This window comes from Zootoca vivipara, chromosome 3 (genome assembly GCF_963506605.1).
Source record: "Zootoca vivipara chromosome 3, rZooViv1.1, whole genome shotgun sequence".
Lineage (NCBI taxonomy): Eukaryota > Metazoa > Chordata > Lepidosauria > Squamata > Lacertidae > Zootoca > Zootoca vivipara.
The window spans coordinates 47,734,767-47,751,405 of record NC_083278.1 but is presented as its reverse complement, the minus strand read 5'-3'; the positions used below and the strand labels follow the sequence as shown (position 1 = coordinate 47,751,405).

Here is a 16,639-nt window from a genome sequence, read left to right as displayed (position 1 = left end):
GGCAAGACAGCTGACCTGTTTGTAAATGTAGGCAGGCTGAAAGGGAAATGTTGAGGGGAGGGGAGGTTGAGGAAGACATTCTGGTGTACCATGGCTGTATAAAAGGCAGTCATCAGAAGCAAAAAAGCATTAATGCTGGCTGGAAGTGAGAAAGGACTAAGGATTTAAGGACAGATAAAAGGAGTGCAAGTATAAGGGAAGGTGGGAGGGAATATAATTTAGATAATATTAAAGAATCGAGAGAAGGTCATAGGAAGCAGAAAGGACTCAAGTTATACAAAGGGGAGAAGGGCTGGGCACAAAATGCTCTATGTTGCTTAGGATTAATTTGGATGTTTTTAAAAAGAGCCAGCAAGAGAAACTTTGTGATGGGTAGAATCCTGATATCTCTTGAAAGTGAGGGATTCACCACGGACCATCTGAAGCAAGAATATGTTCTGGGAATCTAAGGGTTCTCATTATAAAGGAAAACTTTACAAGGTAAATAAAATTTTGAGCAGAGGTTGGATGGCATCTGCCATGTATGCTTTAGTTGAGATTCCTGCATTGCAAGGGTTGGACTAGATGACCCTTGGGGGTCCCTCCAACTCTACTATTCTATGAAATACATGTCATGTGACAAAGACGCATGAGAGCAGGAACAGCAAAGCAGGCTAGAATCCCAACTGTCATAACTGTAACTGCCTCAACTGCCATTCCAGCGTTCCAGGCTGTGAGACTTAACTGAACAGTCATGATTACCTTTGTCTCAGAGTGTGTGCCAGTATAGAGCTGAGTCTGTGTTCTGTAACTGTTTACTATTTTATGAAGAACTTTATTTTAAACTTAATAAAGCTTTTATTTAAATGAAGAACTCTGCTTAATTAATTCCCGCTGTGCGTCAGGTTATGTGGCCCAGAGTTTTATGGATGGCGAACTGCTAAAGCTGGATTATCAGGGTGCTCTTTGGTGAGGACCTCGAAGGGACAAAGTCCAGTGGTGAGGCTGCGTACCAAAGAAACAGACCCGGTGCAGCAAAGAGCAGAAGCCATGTCAGCTCAGTAACCTGCGCAGTTTATTAATGTTGGCAACACTGCCCAGATGGAACGCCTGAATGATAAAAACTATTTGACTTAGGCTCTCAAGCTTCAATTAGTTTTAAAGCGTGATAAACTTTGGCACTGTGTGGAAACGGTTTGGGGGCACTACCCTCTGATGAAGATCGTGAAGAAGATGATAGAGCCAGGGCGCAAATTTTGTTGGCTCTAGAGGAACCACAGGTTCTACACATTGCAGATTTGGACTCTGCCAAACAATATTGGGATCGTCTACGTCAGATACACCTGTCTGACAGTGCTGGTTCAGTAATTGGACTAACTAGGAGACTAACTAGGAGACTAGGTAACTGTGCTACCTGAAGGTGGATGTTTAACCACACACCTCCAGACTTTGTGCATGTTATTCCTTCAGTTGCAAAGGAGAGGTAAAAGATTTTCAGACCTAGATCAAGTCTATATCCTGCTATCCAGTCTTCCACCAAGTTTTAATATTGTGATAGCCTCTCTTGAAAGCATGAGGCAAGAAGATTTATCGATGGCGTATGTAACAACCTGTCTACAGGAGGAATCTGAAAAACGCATGGAAAAGCTGGGTGAGAAGGCCGACCGGGGGAGTTCCAGTTGCTCTGTCTACCAGAGACCCAGATTCTCAGGAGGAGATGGGACCAAAGAATACTCCACGGATCATGCCATGTTGGCGAAGAAATGCTTCCAGTGTAAAAAAATTGGGCACGTGAAGAAAGATCGTCATGCGAAAATCCCAGCAAGAGCGAGTGGTTCACGTGAGACAGAAAAGCGGACACATTTCGTCTCAGCCGCCACAAGAAAAGAAAAGAACTTTCTCCCAGACAGCTACATTTTGGACTCTAGTTCTGCCAGAATCATAATGAACAGTCCTGACTGTTTTACAACACTCAGCAAATTACCAAAAGGCAAGGACAGCATTTGTCTTGCTGATGGAAGGCATTGCTCAGTTTCAGGTATAGGTACGGTTTATCTACCATGTCTAGATGTAGAATTGAGCGATGTGTTGTTTGTTAAAAAATTAGAATTTTCTTTATTGTCAGTTTCATGTCCTAGGTTGGTTTTGCATTTATTTTTGTGGGTGATGAGTGTTTTATTAAGAAACAGGGCAAAAATGGTGGATGGTTTGTACTATTTACAGCATTTTCCACCTAGTGATGGGGTTGAGATTCCTGCATTGCAAGGGTGGGACTAGATGACCCTTGGGTCCCTCCAACTCTACAATTCTATAACTCTACGATTATATGAAATACATGTAGCTACCCTGTTATATTTACTTTGGCCCTCAATTAATGGAGGGAATTTTTGCTTTAGCTGATGTATCTTCTAATTGAATTAATGTTTGCAGCCTGATCTTTCTGAAGTCACAAAATCAACCCTGAAAAATAGTTTAGCAAAGATTTAACTATTAGATTATTCCTTGAATTTTTTTTTTTACTAATCATGAGCTACCCTAGGAATATGTACTGAAAGGTGGGATACAAAACAATTAATGGCAGGATTTTGCAATATCTAAAAATACGGATAACCATGCAGGTTGCTCCATGCTAAATTGCTGTCAGCTCCACAGAGCTACAATATATGCTTCCTCTCCCCCAAATAAACTATTTAGCAGCGTATTCTTAAGGTCAATTTTTGTTTCTTTAACTTAGTCACAAAAACTTAGCTCAGTAATGAGCCAATTTCAGCTTGCAATGGCTATCCAACTCTTTGTAAAACTTACAATATTTACAACTTTTAAGGACTTCAAGCATGTTTTGGGTAGGCAACCCATTGCAGACAGATTAGGATAGGCTCCTTCTTCTAACACATACTGATTTCCAGAGAAATTTTCTTCATCATATGCAATCCAACTGCAAAAAAGAAGAAAATGGCAATGTTAAATTCTTGCTTTTTTGTTAATTGCCAATTTTCTTAATTGTTAGTTTTGTTAATTGCCGTTTCAACCCAAGCTCTGTGTAGCATGAAAGCCTGCTGCCAGACTGTTCGGTCAGATGTAGCATTATTCTTCATCAATAAAGATTAAGAATATTCCATTAATGGGCTTTTAAAAACACATGTTTCCTTACTGATATGTTTAAGAGACTTAGTATCATGCAGTAGAGTATCAACATGTTCTTGTGCGAAGTTATTCAGAATGAGCAGAGACATGCATTCTAAAGGGTGGAGAAATAATTGTTATCAAGGCAAGAAGTGTGCATTCAAATCACTTCCACTACACTTTTGAATACACAATGCTAGTCATTATCTTTAGTCTCCCCCTTACATTTTTAGATAGATTTTACTAATAAGAACAAAAACCTTGATTCCACTAATCCCAAACGGGAAGATACATCCACCCTGAGCCCATTCGGTGTTACCCAGATGGCTTGTATCTGTTGCACAGTCAGAAGCTTGCTTGGGAGTTCAATGATGCAACTTCGTACTCACCTGCCAGATAATACTTTTGAAGACATAGCAGGGAATGTCTCCTCAATCTCTGAAGTATCTTTCTCAAATATTTGACAGCTACCCTGAAACTCTGGTTCCGAAAATAGCTGGACCTTTAAAGACAAAGCAGGTCACGTTAAACACTAAACATTGTACTCAGGACAATTCCAACATAACGGGGGCCAAAAAAGACCCGCAGAAATAATGAATTTAAGTAATGCACTTAGTTGGATATCACCCCATGTTGTGAAACAGATAATTCTGATATCATTTTAATTATCTATGAATACAAGCAAAACATTTTTTAAACTAAAATAAAAATGTATGTAATGTATATTTATGTAAGAAGTATTTCCAAACTATTTTACAAATATGACTTTGTAGTAGAATTTGTCTCTTGACAGTTAATTCTTGATTCCATTTGCTGACCTGGAAGGGAAACTGTCTTTTCCCTTATTGTTAGGGCTCCATGGCAACAGTATCATTTGATGTGACGTGTTCTTGCCACAGTGAAGAATGAAAGACAGGCTAGAGCAGGCACCTCCAAACTTCAGCTCTCCAGATGTATTGGACTACAATTCCCATCATCCCTGACCACTGGTCCTGTTAGCTAGGGATCATGGGAGTTGTAGGCCAAAACATCTGGAGGGCTGCAGATTGGGGATGCCTGGGCTACAGCTTGAACAGACTGAATGCTGGTTCAACTGGAAAGCAGTGAGATTTTTCCAATCTTGATGAGATCCCATTCCTGAGCTCGGTACTTCAGACAAAGGTGGGAACTCACTCCTATAGTCATATTGAGCTTCTGAATCAGAGAGCTCCCATGCTTCCAAATGCCTTGGAACTCAGCGCAACATCAGGCAAGATTCCTCTCAAGAGTCAGGGGATGAACAGGGTTGATGGTGACTGCACATTCTGGCCAGTTGCTAAGGCTAACCAAAATTTGTGGGCTTTTCCCCATCACCAAAACCAATATTATCCTTCCATGTGTTGGCCAGGTCTGCATGATACCATGTAAAGAAGCACCCTGGGAAGATTGAAAAGTCATTCTTTTGCAAAAAGCCTGAGTATTTTAGGAAAGCCTAAGCATCATCTGCAAATACATTTGTTCTTGCATTAAAAGGACCAGGACATTTGCATTAGATACACATTTTCTCTCAAGCATCTGGCAAACCTTCATAAGGAATCAGTCTGCCTCCTCCCAGGGTACTGTTTCCACTTTGTGAATCTCTCTGCCTACAGCCTCTCTACTTGTCTTTTTTTATGTTATCTCAATTCAGCTTGCTATATCTGCTATATAGCGAGGAGGAATTAAAGAACCTTTTAATGAGGGTGAAAGAGGAGAGCGCAAAATATGGTCTGAAGCTCAACATCAAAAAAACCAAGATCATGGCCACTGGTCCCATCACCTCCTGGCAAATAGAAGGGGAAGAAATGGAGGCAGTGAGAGATTTTACCTTCTTGGGCTCCTTGATCACTGCAGATGGTGACAGCAGTCACGAAATTAAAAGACGCCTGCTTCTTGGGAGAAAAGCAATGACAAACCTAGACAGCATCTTAAAAAGCAGAGACATCACCTTGCCGACAAAGGTCCGTATAGTTAAAACTATGGTTTTCCCAGTAGTGATGTATGGAAGTGAGAGCTGGACCATAAAGAAGGCTGATCGCCGAAGAATTGATGCTTTTGAATTATGGTGCTGGAGGAGACTCTTGAGAGTCCCATGGACTGCAAGAAGATCAAACCTATCCATTCTTAAGGAAATCAGCCCTGAGTGCTCCCTGGAAGGACAGATCGTGAAGCTGAGGCTCCAATACTTTGGCCACCTCATGAGAAGAGAAGAATCCTTGGAAAAGACCCTGATGTTGGGAAAGATTGAGGGCACTAGGAGAAGGGGACGTCAGAGGACAAGATGGTTGGACAGTGTTCTCAAAGCTACGAACATGAGTTTGACCAAACTGCGGGAGGCAGTGCAAGACAGGAGTGCCTGGCGTGCTATGGTCCATGGGGTCACGAAGAGTCGGACACGACTAAACGACTAAACAACAACAACAATATCTGCTATGTAAAAGCTTGGAAGTTTTACCTTAAATTTCCCCATATGATCACTTATGTTGTCCTGAAATAAATGGAGGGGGAAAAGAGACAATATGACACCAGAAATATACATTATACAGAAAGAATAGTGATTAAATTAGCAGAACAAACAAACCTTACCAAAATTATGGGTTGAACTGAAGAGATCTTACAACTTTTAGCTCCCCATGTACCATAGTTGGGATACAGTCCTTTATCAAGGATATACTGCTCTCCTGTAAAGTCAGGATTTTCATACGCCACCCACCTGTGGGGAAAAAGTCATGATTTGTGCTTAATTAATTGATGCATTGTATTTTTTAAAAAATAATAAAACCAAACATTTAATTATGAATCTTGTAGGAAATGACTGACATTAAGTAATCTGTGCTCAATGTACTTAGCTTCATATAAAAACGTAGGAATAATATATTTGCAAACACAGCAAGGATTTTATAAAGTCATCATAATGAAACGTTATATTGTTTCACTCTAATATTACAGCTCAAAACACCCACATTACAATTCAAAACACCCAAAATACTGTACATTAAACAACATTATTATGGGGAAAGGTAAAAATGGTAAAGCATGACATCATTACTCTGAAAGTAAGGTAATTTTATAATTTTATAATGTTATATTCAGCATAGCCCAATGAATAAATATAGTTCGCTAACAACTTAAGAGATATATATGTACCATTGTCTAATTTCACACTGGGCTAATGTGAGCAAGTGTGCTGGTTAATGCTGCCCAAATGGTGCCTGCCCACTTCTCCCTTTCTAAAGCCAGGAGGAAACAAGGCAGAGGTTGGTTTAGCATTATGAGCAAATCACTATTCATAGTTTGTTTTTGTCCAAAGAAGCAAGATTTTTAGGTTTCTTAGTTCAAGACATGGCTGGGTAATAAACTCTTGTAAAGAAAAGTTGCATTTCAGTAAATTTATACCAGGTATATGGAGCATGCCTAGCATGAAAGCACTGTATGTTTTGTCCTTTGAGGTGTCACATTTTAAAAGTTTACCATTTCCTTTCATTCTGACTCATGTTTAACTGATCCATCAACACACTGTTGATTAATCATTTGAGGCATATGCCTTAAACACACACCCAACATACTCTGTAAACTGCTTAGTCAAAGTGACAGAGGGATGAACAGTATGTTAACCATGAAGATCAAACTGAAATGGGACATGTTTATACTTGAACATCACATGAAATAGAATTTTTGAAAATACAGCAGGCTTGGCCAGTCTCTTGGACACATAAATGTGTCAGGCTTCTAGTGCTGCAGACACTAAGGCTATGCTGCAAATGTTCAGGACTGAAAATCCACACAAATTGTGCTTGTTTACTCATTCTCAATGGGATCTCCATGAAAATGAGTTGAGTGAGTGGTGCTACCCATGTGCCAATTATTTCAGAAAAGGAAGATGCAGAACTAGGTTTTGCTTTCCTGTTAGTGCTGGTATGCAACTACCCTGATTTGTACACCCAAAGGAATCCTGTATATACATTCATAACTGCTGTGGGAAGCAGGAAAAAACATGTTGAGCAAACAAGTCCTAAACTGTAAGAAATACCAGATCTCACTTGAGACATAACTCTCAGAACTATATGGTAGCCAAAGATAAAAATGCAATGGAAGAAAGGAACTCAAATTCCTCTGTTCCTTCAAGGAAGGCTAGCTGGATTCAATTATTTATCCCTCAGGAATGTGCATAACGACAGTGCACTCCTGCCCTCTCCTCAAAAATTGGATTATTATCCTGCTTTGTTAACTGACATCGAACTAGAGTTCCATGGTATGGGCACAATAAGTAACTGTGGCTCAGTACAAACCAGAATCCCTGCACCAAAGCTGGTATGTGAAAGGATGGGTTTCATGCACCCTCAACTTCATGGCTCGCCAAGCCTGTTTTGAACTAGTACAGCCTCAATGTATATTCTGATAAAAATAACTTCTAGGAGCACCAGACACCCATAGGTGCTGGATGAAGGTTGCTATGTTGCTCTCATTTCATACATGCAGACCTAATCTAGAAGACTAATCTGCATGGTAGGAACAGTACAGATTATCCTTTCTGCAACACAACACTATAACAGCTATAACAACAGGAAACACATACAAAGACAACAAACTAGTAATACCAAGTTACTGATTCATGCCTCTTTTCCTTGCACTTATCTCCTTACAGCAAATTAACCATTTAAAATGAAAAGGAAGCTACATATCTGACTTACACCCCACTTAACACATTTATGGATTGAGTCCTTAGTCCATAGCCAGTATCCTTTAAATTGGAAACAATTCCTGAAACGCTTATATTGGAACTTTTAGTCCCAAAGTCTTTTTCGGCATACATTATCATGTGAGGTTGCATAAAACTCTGTGGAAAGAAAGAAAACAACAGAAAGCCATCAAGGCAAAAAAATACAGTCTCTGTGATAGAAAAATATAACTCTCAGCAGGTGTTTTGGGTGCAGATGTGGCGGGCATCAAGGTTTCCCACCCTTGTCCTACACCGGGGGCAGCAACCTTTTTCAGCTGTGGGCCGGTCCACTGTCCCTCAGACCATGTGGTGGGCCGGACTATATTTTGGAGAAAAAAAATGAATGAATTCCTATGCCCCACAAATAACCCAGAGATGCATTTTAAATAAAGGGACACATTCTACTCATGTAAAAACACGCTGGTTCCCGGACCATCCGTGGGCTGGATTGAGAAGGCGATTGGGCCACATCCGGTTGCCTACCCCTGTCCTACACTGTAAAAGACATACTTCCTCTTAAGTCCACTCCAAAACTCAAAGATTTATTTAAATTGGAAGGAGAAAAGATGCCTTGCATAGTTAAAACAATATGCACTGACAGGGGAAAGAAGTGGCCTTGCAGAATTGGTGCCCCACATCTTTAAATTGCAAGGGCAGATGCCAGCTTAAACTTTAAAGCACTTTAGGTAATATGGGTATTCACTGAAGTGTGTATCAAACAACTGACACAGTTTCTTGTAAGCATCACAGTGCTTCTGTCTTCAACCTGCTGGTTCCATTGAACAATAGCTGGAACTGTTGTCCTGTGTTCAGAGTTAGGGAAGCTTTTAATGTTTGATGGATTTCTGTATTTTGGTGTTTTGTTGGAAGCCGCCCAGAGTGGCTGGGGGAACCCGGCCAGATGGGCGGGGTATAAATATATTATTGTTATTATTATTATTATTATTATTCTGATGAATACAATCCAGCTTTAATATGAGAACAGAAATAAAGGAAGTCCAAATAAAAGCACTCTGTACTGATCAAGCTGGGCCGAGCATGGTTGCAAATAACCATGCTGCTCTTTCCCAGATTCCTTCCTGGCCTTCAGATTAGAGGCTGACTTGCTCTTGTTCCTGCCCTTAGCCACCAGGATGGGTGCCTCCCTACTTTTCTCCTCCTCCAGAGAAAACAAAGAGAGATTGAAATTCCTGGCACTCCTCCCTCTTCTCTGAACCACCCTGTCTTCCTCCTTTCTCTGGCATCTGCTGCTGTAGCTATATAGCTGTTTCCTGGCATTGGGCAGGATGACAGTGTTTGCTGAAACTTGCACATTATCAGGCAGCAGCCCCATGAAAGCTCCTGTCTACTATATCTCCCTTGTATGTATGCCTGTGCATTCCCAGGGCCGTCTTAAGGGTATCCAGCGCTGTGGTGCAAAATCCCTCCGGTGCCCCCCCCCCGCTTGCTAGGCGCCATTGGAACGGCGGCTAGCAAGCCTACTGTTGCGAGGGGACGTGGCGGGAACAGCGCACTGAAAGGCGCCCTTTCGGGTGCTGCTCCCGCCGCCCCCCTCACCTGGGCGGGCTTGCTAGGTGCCGTTGGAACGGCGGCTAGCAAGCCTGATGTTGTGAGGGGACGTGGCAGGAACAGCGCGCCGAAAGGAGCCCTTTCGGGCGCTGCTCCTGCCGCCCCGAACATGGAAAGGACGGCCCTGTGCATTCCATATTTGGATGCATGTTCAAATTAGGCCTTCTGTTTGTGATCCACTAAGTTTCTCTTTCCCTCCCTCTTTCACACCCACCTATCCCACATACTGGATTTGTGGGAGCATGGGGGGGGGGTAAATGGAATTTTATAAGGAGGGAAATATGTCTTCCCACTCTCAATTTCCTTCCCCTCCATGCAAACAAAGACAGTGGGATGAAGCAAAACAGAGCAAACCGCAAACGGTATTACATGTTTTCCTAAGTCTACACTTGTTTTCATCATTTTTAAACTTACCCCTAGAACAGGCCTCAGCGACTGCACCTGCTCATCATAACCACCCCAGTCCATCCATTCCTGGTATTCTCCTTCTTCCAGCAAATACTGATGCCCTGCAAACCTTGGCTTCTCATAAGCAACCCAACTAAAAATAATAAAGAATTTTTTTGAAAAAATAGTAGTATAACATGTGAACAAAAACATGTGATCCTATTGCATTAACGGTAAAAAATAAAATAATGAACAGCAAAAATGGTAATTAAAATAAATTGTTATAAAAACTGCAAATAAAATAAGGGATAGGACCCACAATTTCAATGGGAGGTATTTAAACACATAACCAATTTAGCCACTTTTAATCCTATTTAATACCTCACCTTTTAACAAAAGAAGGTGGGAAAGAACTATGTGGACCAACAGTGCAATCTTATACATGCCTATTCAGAAATAAGCCATTTTGTGTAAAGGGGGCTTACTCCAAGGATAAGCAGGTATGCTGTTACAGCAATAACAAACTAAAGTCAGATACATCTTCCAGAAGTCAATCAACATCTCTAAAATCAAGCATCATGTGGCATTTATAGTCATACCTCAGGTTACAGCCACTTCAGGTTGTGTCATTTTGGGTTGCGCTCCGTGCCGAACCCGAAAGTACCGGAACAGGTTACTTCCGGGTTTCAGTGCGCGTGCAGAAACACTAAATCACACTTTGCACATGCACAGAATCGCGACCTGCGCAGACGCGGGTTGCGAACGCTGCGGGTTGCGAATGTGCCTCCCGCATGGATCACGTTTGCAACCCGAGCGTCCACTGTCTTTACATATGCTGCAATCCTTACCTGAGAGAAAAACCTACTGGTCTCAGAAGGATTGCATTATACATCACAGTATCAACACAGCATTAAGAACGGTTGCTAGCTAATGTTTCAACACTTTTCAAGAGTAAATTAATGGGGACAAAAGAACATCTTATCACAAACACGCATATCACACCAGTATTATGGCGGTTTCATACACTCTAGAACAGGCATCCCCAAACTTCGGCCCTCCAGATGTTTTGGACTACAATTCCCATCTTCCCTGACCACTGGTCCTGTTAGCTAGGGATCATGGGAGTTGTAGGCCAAAACATCTGGAGGGCCACAGTTTGGGGATGCCTGCTCTAGAAATTAGCAGGTATCATATATGAAGTAACCACTGTGTTCCCTGTAATGTAATAGAACCACAACCCTCTTTCCTCTCTGTCTGTCTGTCTCTCATTATGCATACATGCTGCAGGACCCTAGACTCATTCATTATGATCCTTCATAGGAGGTATATGCTGTGGACATGGACAGTCCAGTCAACTTCTTGATACACAATACAGTCTCTACGCTACAGTAACTGCCTACTGAAAAGTCACCTGCTCCAGACAATACTTACATTCCTCCCTTCACTTTTATGGATCCTATTGATGTGAGTGTTCCTGTTTCCAGCTCTGCCGATTCTGCTTTTTCATTTCCTTCCTCAACAAGAGCTACTAATTCTGAATCAAGTTCTACATGTTTTCCTTCAAAGAATGGCTTTTCATAAATAATGACCTTTAGCAAAAGGAGGGAGATAGTAAATATTTAATATTGTGCCTTTTCCAAGACCTCAATATGCTTTCACATGTATTATCTAACATCACAATCCTAATCATTGCCTATTTAGAAGTTAGCCTTACTGAATACAACAAGGCTTACCTCAAGTAAGTCGGATTTCAGCCTTAGTATTCTTTATATATTATTTAAATTGGGACTTTTTTTAAATTAATCAGTAATGTGGAACACCCTCCCAGCTGATGTCAAGGCAATAAGCAACTATTTTACTTTTAAAAGACAACTGAAGGTGGCCCTGTTTAGGGAAGTTTTTAATGTTTGATGCTGTATTGTTTTTAATATTCAGTTGGAAGCCGCCCAGAGTGGCTGGGGAAACCCAGCCAGATGGGCGGGGTATAAATAATAAATAATAATAATAATAATAATAATTTTTTTATTATTATTATTATTGCCACATAAGATAGATGTTTCTCATGGCCCACTCCTAGGCTCAGGCAAATCCCTTTCCCCAAGAGATTCAATTGATAACCCCATTACTTGCCTTTAAGCAGCAGTCAGGTCCAGACTTAGGATGAAACACAAACCCCCCTTATGCTGGGCTGTGGGGGTTTGTACTGAGCAGAAGTGTTATTTGACCTGTGCCTGCTGGCTGCAAAATATGCAGTAGAACGCTCACAGGTTTCCTTCAGATGGGAAGAGGCAGAGCTGAGAGGATTGGGATCTGCTGGAATCCAAGCCAGTCTCCTAGGTGGCAACATTGGGTCCAGCCTAGAACTGGCACTGGGATCAGGCCTGGTGCCTGACCACCACCGCCACCTTCCACTATTGACACGAGTGACCAGGATGTGGTGGAGGCTTCATTGCTCCACAGAATTCTGGCAGCAACTGTAAGGAGTTGGATTGGCCTGCCAAGTCATGTGTACAAGAGAATAAACCAACTGAAATCAAAATCTGACCAGTTACTTGTGACTTAAGTCCCATTGATTTTAATAAATGTACTCTAAACATGACTGAATCCAGAAAGCTTTTTAAAGGGGAGAATGATTGATAAAGCAGTAAGCTTGTTACTTACACCAGAAAGAGAGTACAACAGCATTAGTATACAGGGGTACCTTGTTTTGAGTCTGCCTCGTCGAGCGTCCATTTCGTCGAACGTCCACAGCAAACCTGGAAGTTCTGCATGCGCAGAAGAGCAAACTGCTCCACGGCACTTTGTCATGCATCCTTTTCATCTAGCATCTGGGGCTCCGAAACGGATCCCAGTCACAAAACAAGGTACGACTGTATATAGCTCAAGGGATATACTTTTATCATTACACTTTATTATATAGGAAATTCATATTACAATATTTTTACCTTTGGGCTTTCAGGAAATTCAACTTTGCGTCCACCCTGCAAATATTGAAGGGGCAGGGAAGAAAGATTATTGAGATGTCATTGAATTTTAATTTTGTTAAAGAAGTTAGAAGCATGATTCAACAGCTATTATTTACTTTCTAAAGTCTGAAAGTTAAGTGTACCATCTGTTGGAATAAAAATAAAAATGCTCCTTTTAAATTCAGTCAAATTAGATTTAAAAACAAAAAAACACCCCCCCATTAAATACAAGGCAGCTATTAAAGATTTCAGTTACTAGGAACAGTTCAAGATGGAAGCAGCCTGCCTTGCTCATAAGCTTCCTATAGGCATCTAATTGGCCACTGTGGCAACAAAATGGTGGGCTTGATGGGGCATTGGCCTGATGCAGCAGGCCTCTTCTTACATTCCGACGTATGCAAAAATGTAACAAAGGTTTCTTTTCGCCAATGGAAGAAGTCCTTTTATGGGACACTATAAAGTTACAGCTATTCTACCATCCCTGTAGTATTCATATCATTATCTTACCATTTTCAAGGGCCTCATGGACCTAATATATGCTTCTTTCTTTTCCCAAAAGGATAGAGTAGGATATTCTCCAGGTTCCAGCATTAAAGGGATTCCCTGGAAACCAGGTTCTTCATAAAGTAGCCATCTACAAATTGAAAACGACAAGGAAAAAAAGGTCCAGTCAATGCTGTGATAAAACATGATGCTATTACATTATTAAAGCTAAAGATACCTCATCCTAGCTACTGGTATTTCCCAGAAGGAAGATGACAAGGAGCCCAAATTAAACCACTGTTAAGACAACAGGGTAGAATAAACAGTAAAATAAAATATTTTTTGTATTACTGATCAGGGTAAAATATAACTCTGAAGGATAAATATATAGCGGCTATTAGAATTCACTAAATTTCAGGTATTCACTGTGGCATATACATACATACATAGCCAACTTTAGACTTCTGTTCACCTTCATTTGCATTCTGCAACAATTAATCATCGTTACTGAAAGACAGCATTGACTTCAAAGCTCATAAATAATCTCCTAAAATGACTGTAGTGTACTTATTTTTCTTAATACACACTTCTAATTCAGACATGTTGACAGATGTATAACAGTGTATGCCACTACAGTTGACAATGCTTGTGATTCATTCTCAGTGTTTATAATAACGCTATGATACACTTAATGAAATCAGTACTGCTGACTCCATTAATTATCAAGATAAAAGCCACTTACACAGTTGTATGACACTTACAAACCAACTCCCAAGGTTCACTATTACAGTCTACCAGAATGTCACATGGTAGGGTGGAGTAAATAATCAAACTATAACAGATACTAATTCTCAATTGAAATTCTTTTATTTAATCCCCCCTCTTCTTTTAGTATGACTTTTGTATCATTCTCACCTATTCTGAAAAGTACCTTGGCAGTTTCATCACTGACATTTAGTCAGCACCTATATCTCAGTTTAATTATTTAATACAATCCTGGGATATGTACTGATTTATTTTGAATCAACAATGCACTTAACAGACAGCAATCTTTTCCATTATACAACAAAAATGAGTAAAAATAATTCAGAAGACAGTCATATTTGTTGCAACTCAGAATCCCTGGTTTAATTGAATGTCTTCCTGCTCTCAAGAAGAACAAATGATGTATTACAAGAGGACAAGGGTATAAATATGTAGGTATGTTAAGTATTTGTATATTAGCTTTTACTTTCTTCACTAAATGTTTATCAGTGAATCATACCTTATATCAGAGGTTTCCAAACTTTTTGAGTCCACGGCTCCCTTGACCAACTACATTATTTCTGTGGCACCCCTGTGGGACTCAGGAGCCCAGTTATATCCCTCCTTGCCTGCAGAGCTGGCAGCCTCTCACCCTTTTTCAAACACCCTCCCTTGTGGAGTGTTCCGTCAGCCTCCTCTCCTCTCTCCTTGGGAGTTCTCCGGGCAGCTGCTGCCGCCAGCCCTGGTCTCTGAGCTGTCCCCCACCCCGCCCCAAAGAGAGGTGCCTCCTCACACTGCCCCACAGGAGCCTGGGAAGCACCCCCTGGCCAGCCCCGGAGGCACCATTTGACTGGGGAGCTTGTAGCCAGGGTTGCTGCAACAAACAGCTGTGCAAGCCTCTGGGAGGCAGAGATGCAAGAAGGCATCAGAGGAGGGAGGGAAGGAAAGAGGGACAGAGGCCAGTGTTGCCCACAGTACCCCTGACTCATTCAAGGCACCTTAGGGTGCCATGGCACACTGGTTGAAAACCACTGCCTTATATGATCATCACTCACTACACAACAGAACAAAAAAATATATATAACCTCATGCATAAATGTATCATTTCCAAATCTGGGCATTTGATATCTACTGTAATCAAGTACTTTTTTAAAGGATGCTTATCTATATACTTACGTGCCCCAATGCACTTGGATAGAACACGTTTTCTGTGCAGAACCAAATCGAGTTTCTTCAGTGTCATCAAAGTATGAATTTACAAGACCCAACCCTCCTGGTTCTGTAAACAGGTCAATTCGGCAAATGCTATAATCCTGGCAAAATTATGAAGTTAGAATGATAAATTATAAAATTAGGACTGAGTCTATTCTGTGCAGCAAAGGAAAAGAGAGAGACAAAACATACATGTGGTGCCCCTTTACTATATACTGCTGCCATGTTGCTACATCTATACTGCTGCCATGTTGAAATTGGGAGGGGCCAATCACAGAGGTATCATGACTGCTTGGAATGGGCCTATGCAACTGGCACCACCCAAAAGAACCAGGAAGGAGTAAAGTGGCTAGAAGCTCTCCTCTCCTCTCCCGGAGCCCACATATTTGTGCAGACTTGGTAAGCCATAGTTTGATCTACCATGTCAGACAAATCACCCATAGTCTACAAAGTTTAAGCCATAATCTATAGTCTACTCATAGCCATACTTGCCTTTACTACATGCCTCATTGAACCAATCACTGCAGGCTCAGGACATTTGCATTCATCTTTGTTATCAAGTGGTTCTTCACCCCAAAGGTTTGTAAATTCAATTTCTCCTTCCTCCAGAGGAATAGAGGGCCCTTCAAAGTTTGGCTTCTCATATAGAATCCAACTATAAATTAAAACACCAAAATAAATATTGAATCATTCATTTTCTTTCATGGAAATTAGTTTATTTACAAATTTATTTTGAGTTAAAGCATTTAGTTTACCATTACTCTCACATTAACACAAACTGTAAATAGAATGATTTAAGCCAATATAAACTGAGGTACTCATAGTGGAGCATTTAGAGGTGACAAATACAAGTAATGGATTGGCCATACCAAGAAATGCCAATATATAATGATATCACAGTAGGGGTTTAACTATACAACTGTTTATAATCAAGAATGCTAGTTCAACACAGAAATATGTTTAACATGTAATAAAATAATTAACCATAGGGAAAGAACAGTGCCTTCAAATACTAGGGCAGCAATGGTGAAAGAATGGTCTGTTGTAACAAACCATCTACTTTCCTGTGAGTAAGATGAGTGAGAAGATCAGAAGAAAGAACACAGAGGTATATAACCCAGTATTTCCAAAATAAGAGTATGAACATACTTCACCTGGGGCACCTGTCACTAAGTGGAGAGATGTTGTCAAGACTTTGGAGAGGGTGGTGTCTACCTCAAAAGATCAAAGTCAGAATGGACATCAAGAAAATAGCCCAGCGGGAAATCAGGAAACAGAGGTCCAAAGATAATTTCAAAGCATAGAGCTAGAAGTCAGACCAAACCAGGTATCAGGTGTTGAAAGTACAGAGCTTCAGCCAAATGGCAGGTCAAAACAGTGGAGTTATTTCAAAAGCTGAACAGCTAATAAAGAAAGTCAAAGACAGGAACATTGAGGA

At 40.8% G+C, this 16,639-nt stretch overlaps 1 protein-coding gene across 2 annotated transcripts in view; it reads right to left on the bottom strand.

Moving 5' to 3' along the window:
- Positions 1 to 16,639, bottom strand: part of CRYBG1 (crystallin beta-gamma domain containing 1) — a 104,094-nt gene that overhangs the window by 11,646 nt on the left and 75,809 nt on the right. For both annotated transcript variants that reach the window (XM_035109300.2, XM_035109303.2), the window contains 11 exons: positions 15,694 to 15,856; positions 15,166 to 15,302; positions 13,270 to 13,396; positions 12,742 to 12,777; positions 11,228 to 11,385; positions 9,824 to 9,950; positions 7,812 to 7,957; positions 5,707 to 5,833; positions 5,576 to 5,608; positions 3,492 to 3,604; positions 2,785 to 2,914 (listed from right to left, as the gene is read on the bottom strand). In XM_035109300.2, coding sequence (XP_034965191.2) covers positions 2,785 to 2,914; positions 3,492 to 3,604; positions 5,576 to 5,608; positions 5,707 to 5,833; positions 7,812 to 7,957; positions 9,824 to 9,950; positions 11,228 to 11,385; positions 12,742 to 12,777; positions 13,270 to 13,396; positions 15,166 to 15,302; positions 15,694 to 15,856 — 1,297 coding nt within the window. The remainder of the gene's footprint in view (positions 1 to 2,784; positions 2,915 to 3,491; positions 3,605 to 5,575; positions 5,609 to 5,706; positions 5,834 to 7,811; positions 7,958 to 9,823; positions 9,951 to 11,227; positions 11,386 to 12,741; positions 12,778 to 13,269; positions 13,397 to 15,165; positions 15,303 to 15,693; positions 15,857 to 16,639) is intronic.